Consider the following 13,261-nt stretch of genomic DNA (forward strand, 5'->3'; position numbering starts at 1 on the left):
CAATAAGATAATGGGTTCCATCAAAAGCGGCATAGATGCCCGTGATGAGAACATAGTCCTACCACTTTACAAATCACTGGTCAGACCACACATGGAGTACTGTGTACAGCTCTGGGCTCCTGTAAACAAGGCAGCCATAGCAGAGCTGGAGAGGGTTCAAAAGTTGACTGAGGGGAGATCTAATAACCATGTATAAATATATCAGGGGTCAGTACAGAGATCTCTCTCATCATCTATTTATCCCCAGGACTGTGACGAGGGGACATCCTCTGCGTCTGGAGGAAAGAAGGTTTGTACAAAAACATAGAAGAGGATTCTTTACGGTAAGAGCAGTGAGACTATGGAACTCTCTGCCTGAGGAGGTGGTGGGCATAACATTTTCAATAGATGGTTCAGCAAAAACGGAACGGATACGGAAGACATATGGATGCATTTCCGTATGTGTTCCGTTTGGTGGACCCATTGACTTGAATGGAGCCATGGAACGTGATTTGTGGCCAAATATAGGACATGTTCTATCTTTGAACGGAACAGAAAAACGGAAATATGGAAAAGGAATGCTTACGGAACAGATTCCGTTTTTAATGTGGAACCATTGAAATGAATGGTTCCGTATACGGACCGTATAAGGAACACAAAAAAACGGCCCGTACACTCGCAAAGAAAACGTTCGTGTGAACTAGGCCTAAATCAACTTTTAAGGATAATAGGCTGAACTGGATGGATAAATGTATGTCTTTTTTTCAGCCTTACAAACTATGTTACTACTCTGTGCAGTGCTTACCGGAGGTGATGACAGCCAGCCAATCTTCCCCTCTAATCTATTCATGTCTCGGTCAAAAGCATAAAGAAATCTGTAGCGCAAAAACTGATCATCAATCAGATGAAACTGTCTCCTGGCATAATGATAACTTTCATTATTTCCTTTTCTTGGGAAATCCAACCATTCTGGATGACCAAATTCATTACCTACGAATAAAACACAATGAAGATGAATTAATGTAGAAACACAATATAAAATGTGTGGTTTGCAATCAGTACAACCTTCTTATTGTTAACCGGTTTCCCCAGGACTTTGATGCTGAAGACCTCTCCCTAGAATTAGGTTATCATTACCCCACTGACCATTGAAAAGGTTATTGCCATGACAGAAAGTCGTGGCATATCACTATGATATATTATTGCTTTCTGATGGGTGGGGGTCCGAATTGCCAGCACCCTTCACGATCCAGAGATTGAAAAGGGTTGCAGTATTGTACACCCTTCAAAACTGAGTTCCCAGCCAACCGCATTTACAGTGCTCCAGACTAAAAAAAAATACCTAGTAGCCATTGGCTCCTGAACTGAAAAATGTAGGAGCCAAATTAAATTTTTAGTAGCCAAATCGAAACCGAATCAAAATTTTGTTATCGTGACAACGCTACGCCGATCAGATCGGCGTAGGGTTGTTTTAAGACCAAAATTTTGATTCGCTTTTGTCACCATAAAAAAGTGTTGCGATACTCAATACCACACTAAAAAATAATAAGCTGTGTGCATTTCTCATTTTATGAAACTTTCGGCCCATAATAGAACAGTCCTATGCTATTTTTTGGGGTGACAAGGTGACTAAAAAATGGCGAATCGCATGGTTTTTATTTGTTTATTTCTGTTACGGCGCTCACCGCATAGGAGATATTTTTTAATAGTTTGGACTTTTCGGACGCAGCGTTATGTAATATGTTTATTTATTTATTGTTTATATATTTTATATGTAAAATTGGGAAAGGGGGGATTTAAACTTAATATTTTAGGGTACTTTCACACTAGCGTTTTTCTTTTCCAGCATAGAGTTCTGTCACAGGGGCTCTATACCGGAAAAGAACTGATCAGGCATAGCCCCATGCATTCTGAATGGAGAGCATTCCGTTCAGGATGCAGTAGGATGTCCTTAGTTCAGTCATTTTGACTGATCAGGCAAAAGATAAAACCGTAGCATGCTACGGTTTTATCTCCGGCGAAAAAAACGGAAGACTTGCCTGAATGCCGGATCCGGCATTTTTCCCCATAGGAATGTATTAGTGCCAGACCGGTAAAAATGTGTAAAAAGATACAAGACGGATCCGTCTGTCCGCATGACAAGCGGAGAGATGGATTCGTTCTTGCAATGCATTTGTGAGATGGATATGCATCCGGATGCGTCTCACAAATGCTTTCAGTCACATCCAGTCACGACGAAACTACCCGCCGGATTACACTGCTGCAAGTGTGAAAGTAGCCTTAGTGTTTTTATTTTTTTTACTATTAGCCCCCTTAGAGTCTGGTACCCTTGTCCTATTCACCCTTAGGCCCCTTTCACATGGGCAAGATTTCTGCGCGGGTGCAATGCGTGAGGTGAACGCATTGCACCCGCACTGAATCCGGACCCATTCACTTCTATGGGGCTGTGCACATGAGCGGTGATTTTCACGCATCACTTGTGCGTTGCGTGAAAATCGCAGCATGTTGTGCGTTTTTCACGCAACGCAGGCCCCAAGCAAGTGCGGATGCGGTGCGATTTTCACGCATGGTTGCTAGGATGAAAGTCTATTCACTGTGTTATTTTCCCTTATAACATGGTTATAAGGGAAAATAATAGCATTCTTTAATACAGAATGCTTAGTAGAAGGTCAATTGAGGGTTAAAAAAAAAGAAACAAAATTAACTCACCTCCTCCAATTGATCGCGTAGCTGCCAGTCTCCTGTTCTTTCTTCAGGACCTGTCAAAGGACCTGTGGTGACATCACTGTGCTCATCACATGGTACATCACATGATTCATCACCATGGTAACAGACCATGTAATGAGCTCAGTGACGTCACGTCCTTTGACAGGTCCTGAAGAAAGAACAGGAGACCGGCAGCTACGCGATCAATCGGAGGAGGTGAGTTAATTTTTATTTTTTTAACCCTCATTGGCACTGCGCCACCAATGTTTATTATACTGGGGTGTAGGGTGGGGCGCACTGCACCACCAATGTTTATTATACTTGGGTGTTGGGGGGGGGGGGCGCACTGCGCCACCCATGAAGATAACTGACCTGTTAATACAAATACAGGAGGCGGGTGCCGGAATCAAATAGCCGCACCCGACCTCTATGACAGGGAGCAGTTCGATCTATGATCGGCGGCAGTTAACCCCTCAGGTACCGCACCTGAAGGGTTAACTGCCGCTGATTGCAGCTCCCTGTCATAGAGGTCTGGTGCCGGCTATTTGATTTCGGCACCCGCCTCCTGTATTTGTATTAACAGGTCAGTTATCTTCATTGGTGGCGCAGTGGCCACAGCCCCTCCCCTCCTCCTCCCGTCTCTCTTCTTATTGGCGGCGGCGGCAGCACAGGGGGAGGGAGAGACTCCTTCTCCACTGCGCTGCTGAGAAGAACATCGGCGGCGGGGTAGAGATCTATCATCTCCTGTGCCCGTCGTTGTATTCAACCTCAGAGCTGCCGCGGCAGGTCTAGTCGCAAATGGCGACAAGACTAAAAAGTCTTGTCGCCATTTGTCAATTCTAAGTCGCATTGGCGACCATTTTGGTTGCCATCTGGAACACTGATTTAGATTTAAAGGGAATGGTCCATGCTGCCTTCCCTGCACAATGTGTTGAAGAAGTGAAGGGTGTACAATGCTAAAGCAGCACACATCCCCTTAAATCTCTGGATCATGAGGGCCTGTCAGTAGGGCCCTCCCCCATCAGAAAGTGATAGTAACCCTAGTGACAAAAACTACGAGGAGATGTAGCACTAAAGCACCTAGCAATATGTAACATTAGCACTGGAAGAAAAAGAACCAATCCATTTTGTGGAGTGCTAAGTCTGTATGGACATCCTCCATGCTGTTCCTCTCATTAGGACAGTAAAACTCTGGAGACTTGCAGAGCACAGTTGCGGTTTGCCAACAACTGGTGAGCTTGGTTGGGGACATCCACGGTCCACGCACTGAAAACTTCATTTTTATACAATGTCCTAGATTGAGAAATGTATATATATATATATATATATATATATATATATATATATATATTTTTTTTTTTTTATTTTTTTTTTCCAACTCTGATGCAGGAAAAGAACATGCACATTGATGGAAACATACAAATCACTGCTAATGCATACACCGAATCATACCAATGCCAATTTCACACTGCATTTTGCAGTGTCAGTCGGTGATATACTTTGGAAGCATTTCCCGACATATATCTGATGGATGCCACTGTATAGGCATACGGAGTAATCTTTTGCACATAGGTTCACATGTTTTAAAGAAAAAAAAATACCTTAACTTATGCCATATCATTCTTTACTGCATGTTTCATTGAAGCAGACTGGGCTACAGAAAAAAAAAAGAGTGTACTAACGTATACAGTACCAGCCAGATGTGGCAAAAAGGACACATTTGGGGTTTGTTGGGTAAATGACAGCCTATGGATATGTTTGAGGAGTGTGTATCCTGGAACATGCAGAAAATGGATACACCAAAAGCGTGAAAACAGCCTAAGAGACAGAGTTCAAAAGCCGACAACAAGCAGTCAGTAGAGCTTAAGGAGAAGTTGTCCGCTTTTTCATATTTATGATCTATCCTCAGGCAGGCTAGGTAAACAATACCAGATCGGGCAACTCCAGGACCCCCCCACTAATCAGCTGCCTGAAGAGAACATAGCGCTCATGTTTGTCTGTACTTCATGATAGTGGTAAATTTAAGTCAATATTTTTTATTTATTTTTTAAAATCCCAAATTTACCCAAATTTTTTAAAAATACGCAACTTTCAAAATTTTAATTTCTCTGCTTTCAAAACAGATAGCGATACCTCATATAATAGTTATTACTTTACATTTCCCATATGTCTACTTTATGTTTGGATCATTTTGTTAATGCCATTTTATTTTTTGGGGACGTTAGAAGACTTCGAAGTTTAGAAGCAAATTTTTGAGAATATTTCCAAAACCCACTTTATTAAGGACTAGTTCAGTTATGAAGTCACTGTGGGGCTTACATAATAAAAACCACCCATAAATTATCCCATTTTAGAAACTACACCCCTCAAGGTATTCAAAACTGATTTTACAAACTTTGTTAACCCTTTAGGTTTTCCACAAGAATAAAAGGAAAACGTAGATGAAATTTCAGAATTTCACTTTTTTGGCAGATTTTAATCTATTTTTTTCCAGTAACAAAGCAATGGTTAACAGCCAAACAAAACTCTATATTTATTACCCTGATTCTGTAGTTTACAGAATGTGGTCGTGAACTGATGTATGGACACACGGCAGGGCGCAGAAGGAAAGGAACGCCATATGGTTTTTGGTGGGCAGATCTCACTGGAATAATTTTAAGTTGCCATGTCACATTTAAGCGCCCCTAGAGTAGAAACTCCAAAAAAGTGACCTCATTTTGGAAACCTCGATAAGGGGGCAGTTTTGTTGGTACTATTTTAGGGTACATATGATTTTTAGTTGCTCTATATTACACTTTTTGTAAGGCAGGGTAACAAGAAATAGCTGTTTTGGCACTGTTTTATTTTTTGTTTTTTTACAATGTTCATCTGACAGATTAGCTTATGTGCTATTTTTATAGAGCAGGTGGTTACGGACGTGACAACACCAAATATGAAAGTTTTACATAATAAAGCATTTTTGAAAATATTCTGAAAGCCATAGTTTTTATTTTTTTGGGCGACTGTCTTAGGTCGGGACTAATTTTTTTCGGGATGAGATGACCGTTTGATTAGTACTACTGTGGGGTGCGTATGACTTTTTGATCACTTGATATTACACTTTTTGTAATGTAAGGTGACAAAAAATGGCTTTTTTTACAGTTTTTTTTTATTATGGTGTTCAGCTGGGGGGTTAGGTCATGTGATATTTTTATACAGCAGATCGTTACGGACGTGGCAATACCTAATTTGTCTACTTACATTTTTTTCTCTTTTAACACAATAGAAGCATTTTTGAACAAAAAAAATAATCATGTTTTAGTGTCTCCATATTCTGAGAGCCATAGTTTTATTTTTTATTTTTAGGGCGATTGTCTTAGGAGCTCATTTTTTACGGGATGAGATGAGAGTTTGATTGGTACTATTTTGGGGTGCATAGGACTTTTTGATCGCTTGGTATTACACTTTTTGTTATGTAAGGTAACAACAAATAGCTTTTTTGACACCATTTTTATTTTTCTATGGCGTTCAGGTGAGGGGCTGGATCATGTGATATTTTTATAGAGCCGGTGTTATGGATGCAGGCCCTATAGAAGTGAATGGGGCTGAGTGAAAATCGCAAGCATCACGATTTTCACGCATGGTTGCTAAGACTTTTTAGTCCGGCGGCCACTCAACGTGAACTGCCATGCTGCATCGGAGCTCCGCCCCCATTATAGTCAATACTAATAGCGGCAGGACGGATCCGACAGGGTGAACAGCATGTCGGATCCGTCCTGCCTCTAGTGTGAAAGTACCCTAAGGGATTAAAAGAAGTCAGGAAGACAAAAAACAAAACAAAAACACACTACGAAATGACTGCAAAAAAGTACCAAAACATGCAGGTGCAAACAAAACTAAAAATGCAAAATATGCTGACCACACTGCTGTCTCACAGTACATAGGCAGATGAAACTTTTTCCCCTCGAAATATAAGTGTTACCCAGATTTGGAAATTTCAACTTTACTCATACTCCAAGCACATAAGCAATGTAACAATAGGAAAAAATAAATAAAAATGCAAAAGATAATTAAGTAACTCCACAGAGAAATACAAAAGCTTTTATCCTCATACTTCCTCTGTAAACAGCAACATGTGAAGCATGGATAATGTGGAGGTAAGTATGAGGACATACCACTGAGATTTGTGTTCCTGTAATTAATTTTAAGTTCTTTCTTCTAAAACTATAAAATGACAAAGAAACTGTGAGAACAATTAATGGGATTTAAAACAATAGGGTGCTAATGAATAACAAAACAAAAAAAATCTAAAAAGGTATGTCTACTTTATTCTTGCAGGGGATGATGTTTGGCAGGACATTATTGAGTTTCGCCCAAACTTCGCTGCAAAGTTGGGGTTCGGGACCCGAATTTGACCCCGAACCCCATTTAAGTCAATAGGGATCCAAACTTTGGAGCACAAAAATGGCTCTAAAAAAGTTATAGAAAGGGCTAGAGGGCTGCAAAAGGAAGAAAAATAGGAGTAAGATCAGGACAATTGCCCTGCAAACAAATGTGGATAGGGAAATGAATTAAAATAACAGAATAAAAAATAAAAAGATCTTGAACTAGGAGGTGGAGGACGTGGCAATGTAGGTGGAAGCGGTGGTGCAGGAGGAGGCGGCTACCCAACACTATTTTAGCCACCGCCAAAAGTTATTTAAAAGTCTCCATCTCCACCAGACAGAATGACAGCATTTCAAAGGCCAGGAATTTTGAAATGCTGGCATTTAGGGCCATGGATCGCTGGTGGGTAAGGGGGTACTTCCTCCTTCTCTCCAGTGTTTGGGGGATGGACAGCTGAACGCTTCCATGGGACATTGTGGAGATGCTTGGTGACTGTGACAGACGTGGTGGCGATGCTGCCACATCCTCTGTTTGCGGGGTGGCAGGTACCACTGTCACTCCAGAGGGGGAGGAAGAGGCCGAGACTGCAGCAGAAGAGTGACCAGGAGGAGCCTTAGATATTTTGTGGTTTTTGAGGTGTCTACTCCACTGCAGCTCGTGCTTGGCATTTAGATGCCTGGTCATGCAGGTGGTGCTCAAGTTTAGAACATTTATACCTCGCTTCAGGCTCTGATTGCACCGCGTGCAAACCACTCGCGTTTTGTCATCAGCACATTGTCTGAAGAACTGCCACGCCAAGAAACTACTTGGAGATGGCTTTGGTGTGCTCAGTCCCTGGGTGAGGTGGGCAGTAGCGGGCGTACTGGCTAGGGGACTGCCACTCTGCTTTTGCACACTGCTCCCTCTTTTGCTGTGCCGCTAGTGTTGTGTGACCACCATCTCTTCCTCCGAACTGCAAACGTCACTCGCATGACCTTGATTCCATGAGTGGGGTCTAGGACCTAATCATCCTCCACATCATCTACCACATACTCTTCACCCCTGCCATCTTTGCTAGTCTGCACACTGCAGAAAGCCGCAGCAACTGGCACCTGTGTTTCGTCATCATCAGAGATGTGCTGCGGTGGTCCTCCCATGTCCATATCCTGAAACATAAGTGGTTGGGCATCAGTGCACTCAATCTCTTCCACTTCTGGAGCAGGGCTATGTGGACGGCCCTCGGAAACCCCGCCAGCAGAGTCATCAAAAAGCATAAGAGACTGCTGCATGACTTGGTGCTCAGACTGCTTGGCTGATTTACAAGGGGGTGAGGTGAAAGACTGATGGACATCGGCTGCAGGTGCCAATTCTGCGCTTTCAGCAGGGGACCGGGTGGGAGACAATGTGAACAAACTGGAGGCACTGTCAGCCACCCAATCTACTACCGCCTCTACTTGTTCTGGCCTCACCATTCATACACCGGTATTCGGGGCTACAAAATAACGTTGAACGTCCTGTTGCCTATGTGCACCTGAGGAAGATGTTTCATTTGGGTGTGTAGATGGCACAGATCGACCACGTCCTCTCCCTGCAACAGGAGCTCCACCAGCACCAGCCTCACCACGACCATGGCCACGTCCCATATTTGATGCTCTGCTCATTCTTTGAGGTCACCCACTGAACTAACAGACATATTAATTATATTATTTTCCCTGTCATGTATGCAGTGCAGGTGTACTTCACGCAATAAATGGGTATATGACGTGCACCTAATTAACAGACGGATTAACTATTAGATTTGTGTGTCAGGGGTACAAAGTACAATGTTGCATTGCACCCACAAAAAAAAAAAAAAAATCACTGTAGGTCACCCACAGAATTAACAGCCAGATTTATGATTAGCTTTCTGTCAGGGGTGCAAAGATAGTGTATTGCACCCACAAAAAAATAAATAAATAAAAAAAAAATTATATATTGCACTAATACTGTCCCTCACTTCAGCTGCCTGCTTTCTGTCCCTTCACTACTGAGAGCTGATGGTGCTACACGTGATCCAGCTTATATAGAGGCTGGGTCACATGATAGGCAACCTCCGGCACTCCAGCTGTTGTGAAATGAATAGAAATAAATGGAGCATGCTGGGAGTTGTAGTTTCACAACATCTGGAGTGCCTGAGGTTGCTGATCCCTGTTCTAAAAGATCCCTTCCAGATTTTTGTATAACTTACCAGTAAAATCTCTTTCTCGCTCTTCCTTGGGGGACACAGGAAACCTTGGGTATAGCTCAACTCCCTAGGAGGCGTGACACTAAGTGAAAACTGTTAAGCCCCTCCTCCAGCAGCTATACCCTCAGCCTGGAGCGAGAGACTACCAGTTGCGTGTCCAAGTAGTGAAAGAAAGGCAATGACCAACCATGTAAAACCAAACAAGTCAACTACCCGACAGGGGCAACTAAACCGTAACGGTAAACCAGAACAATGGGTGGGTGCTGTGTCCCCCAAGGAAGAGCGAGAAAGAGATTTTACTGGTAAGTTATACAAAAATCTCGTTTTCTCACCCAATTCCTTGGGGGACACAGGAAACCTTGGGAAGTTCAAGAGCAGTCCAAGAGGGGAGGGACTACAGCCCAAGGCGAAGCCCGATGCCTCTGAGACCAAGAGGCACCTACCGCTCTGGTAGAATAAGCGGTAACACCAAAAGGCGTCTCCTTGCCCATGGCGCGATAAGCCTCGGCAATAGCCATCTTGATGAAGCGGGCAATAGACACCCTGGACACCGCCAACCCCTTGCGTGGACCTTCCGGAACCACAAAGAGAGAGTCCGTGCACCGAAAGGGTCCGGTGACTTCCAGGTAAATCTTCAGGGCCCTAACAACATCCAGACGGTGAAGCTCCCGTTCTCGAGGATGAGAAGGAGACAGACAAAGGGAAGGGAGGACGATATATTCATTGAGGTGAAAAGCGGAGACCACCTTCGGAAGGAAGGAAGGAACCGAACGGAGGACCGCATTATCCTGATAGAAGACCAAAAGGGGCTCCGTGCAAGAGAATGCCGCCAATTCAGACAGCCGTCGCAGGGACGTGATGGCCACAAGGAAAATGAGCTTGCAGGACAAAAGGCGAAGCAAAACCCTCCGCAAGGCCTCGAAGGGGGTAGATTGGAGTGCCGCGAGCACAACATTAAGGTCCCAAGATGGAATGGGAGAGCGATACGGGGGAACAGAGTGAGCGACTCCTTGGATAAAGGTTTTGAGAGGGGCCAGAGGGAGCTGGAAGAGGATGGAAAGCGCCGAGACCTGACCCTTTAACGAGCTGAGACCCAGACCCAGGTCCAGACCAGACTGCAAGAAAGACAAGACAGTGGGAAGAGAAAAACGAAGAGGATGAACATCCAGATTTTCGCAAAAACCCAGGTAAGACCGCCAAGTCGGTAGTAAATCCTGGATGAGGCCGGCTTTCGTGCGCGGATCATGGTACGAACCAAATCCGCCGAAAAACCAAGTCGCATTAAAACTGCGGTCTCAATAGCCATGCCGTTAAAACGTAGCGACCCTAAATGCTGGTGGAAGATCGGCCCTTGAGAGAGGAGGTCTTCTCTTAGAGGCAGCGGCCAAGGCGCGTCTCCCAGGAGCAGCATTAGGTCGCCGTAGCCAATCCGGGGCTATCAGAATCGTAGGCATGCCCTCTGCCGCAATTTTTCTGAGAACCCGTGGCAGAAGAGGGAGGGGCGGAACACGTACAGTAGGGAAAATTCCGTCCCGGAAGAACGAGAGCGTCGGCACCGTACGCCCTCGGGTCCTTGGACCTGGATAGGAAGGTGGGGAGCTTGTGGTTGAACCTGGAGGCAATGAGATCCACCTCTGGACGACCCCAATGGAGGCAAATGGACTCAAACACATCGGGATGCAGAGACCACTCGCCCGGGTCGATCGTCGTCCGGCTGAGGAAGTCCGCCGCCCAGTTGTCCACCCCCGGAATGTAAATCGCCGACAGGGCCGGAACATGAGTTTCCGCCCAGTGGAGGATGCGAGACACTTCTCGCATAGCCGCTGTACTGCGAGTGCCCCCTTGATGATTTATATATGCCACAGCCGTGGCGTTGTCCGACTGGACACGGACGGGATGGCCCCGAAGCAGTGGAGTCCAATACCGGAGCGAAAGGAGAATCGCCCTCAGTTCCAGAATGTTTATCGGCAGTTTGGACTCCGATGGAGACCAAGTGCCCTGGACGGACCGGGGAGGAAACACCCCCCCCCAACCCTGCAGACTGGCATCGGTGATAACCACCAACCAGATCATTGGCAGAAAGAATTTTCCCTGGAGGGGGGTCCGTAACCACCAGAGGAGGGAGTCCCGAGCGTGGGGAGGAAGGTGAAAGGGCCGGTCCAGACTCTCCGGAGACTTGTCCCAGGCAGACAGAATTGCCGTCTGGAAGATGCGGGAGTGATACTGCATGAAAGGAATCGCTTCGAAACAGGACACCATCTGTCCCAATACCCGCATGCTGGACCAGAAGGACGGGCGGTGGTGGAGAAGCAGAGTCCGAACCAAACGGTGAAGGAGCTGACGCTTTTCCAGCGGGAGCCGAACCTCTGCTGCTTCTGTATCCAGAAGCATCCCCAGGAAGACGAGTTGTCTGGATGGGATAAGTAAGGACTTGGGAGGTTGATTATCCAACCGAACCAAGGTTTGCAGCATGAGGTTCACGCTGGTGGACGTCTGAGAAAAGGAGGGTGCCTTGATGAGCAGATCGTCCAAGTAGAGGAGTAGAAAAACGCCCCTGGAGCGGAGCAAGGCCAGGACAGGGGCAAGGATCTTGGTGAACACCCGAGGCGACAAATTGATAATGGTCGTTCCCCACTGCGAAGCGAAGGAAACGCTGGTGACAACGAGCGATCGGGACGTGGAGGTAAGCATCCTGGATGTCGATAGATGACAGAAACTCCCCTCTTTCCAGAGAGGCCACCACAGACCTGAGGGACTCCATCCTGAACCGCCGAAGACGGAGAAAACGGATTAACCGCTTGAGGTCCAATATTGGTCTTACCGAACCTTCTTTTTTGGGGACCACAAAAAGGTTCGAGTAGTACCCCTTGAAACGGTCCCTTAGGGGAACGGGAGTGATCACTCCTTTTTCCAGAAGGGTGTGAATGGCTTCAGAGAAGTTGGCCACACACTGGGGGTCCCTCAGGACACGGGAGCGAAAGAAGCGAACCGGAGGGAGTGACGCAAACACGATTTTGTATCCGGAGGATACAACTTCGAGAGCCCAGGCGTCGGAGACGTGCGCCTGCCAGATGTCCCTGAACAGGAGGAGTCGTCCCCCCACCCGGGTGGGTGGGGGTGCACCTTCAGGCGGGGGTCTGCTTGGCCGAGGGAGGATGAGCAGGCTGGGACTTACGCCAGGAGGGTTGAGTCCGAAAAAAGGGCTACTTACGTCTATCCTGGGAAGAATTAGATGACGGACCGGACGCGGATCGAGAACCGGAGACCCTGCAGGAGGACCTATAGCGAGAGAAACCAGGACGGCCTCGGGTGGCGCTCTTGGTCCTAGGCTGGGGAAGATGGGTGCTCTTTTCCCCCCGTGTCTTCAGAAATGATCTCGTCCAGGCGGGTCCCGAATAAGCGGGAGCCCGCGAAGGGAAGACCAGCAAGTGACCGTTTGGAAGCGGCATCCGCCATCCAAACCTTTAGCCATAGTTCTCTCCTAGCTGAAATGGCCAGAGCAGAGGAACGGGCCATGAGGGCACCTGCATCAAGGGAGGCCTCACAAATGAATATTCCTGCCTGAACAATGAGCTGGGCTAAGGCACGGAGGTCCTGAATGGAGACGTCCGAATCAAGTTCCTGATCCAGCTGGGAAGCCCATTCTGAAACCGCTTTACTGGCCCAGGCAGAAGCAAAGACCGGCCTGAGGGCTGAACCGGAGGTGGTAAAAATGGCCTTCGTAAGGGATTCCATGCGTCGGTCCTCAGCGGACTGGAGCGGGCCACGGGAGGGTCAACCTTAGGCGGAGACGCCCAAGTGGAGATGCAATCCGCCGGGAAGGGATAACAGATATCCAACTTCCTAGGAGGGGTAAAACGGGATCAGGGCGAGACCAAGCCTTAGAGACTACCGACGAGAAGTCGGCATGGAGAGGAAATACTGTGGACGCCTGCTTGGGGCGGAAAAAGGACACACCGGCTTTGTCAGAGCTGGGGGGGTCATCCTGAATTTTAAAGGTGTCACGAA

At 46.4% G+C, this 13,261-nt stretch overlaps 1 protein-coding gene across 3 annotated transcripts in view; it reads right to left on the bottom strand.

Annotated features, from left to right (window-relative positions):
* GBE1 (1,4-alpha-glucan branching enzyme 1) overlaps positions 1-13,261 on the bottom strand; it is a 235,480-nt gene that overhangs the window by 21,038 nt on the left and 201,181 nt on the right. For all 3 annotated transcript variants that reach the window (XM_040423242.1, XM_040423241.1, XM_040423243.1), the window contains exon 14: positions 785-969. In XM_040423242.1, coding sequence (XP_040279176.1) covers positions 785-969 — 185 coding nt within the window. The remainder of the gene's footprint in view (positions 1-784; positions 970-13,261) is intronic.

This window comes from Bufo bufo, chromosome 3, assembly GCF_905171765.1.
Source record: "Bufo bufo chromosome 3, aBufBuf1.1, whole genome shotgun sequence".
NCBI lineage: Eukaryota > Metazoa > Chordata > Amphibia > Anura > Bufonidae > Bufo > Bufo bufo.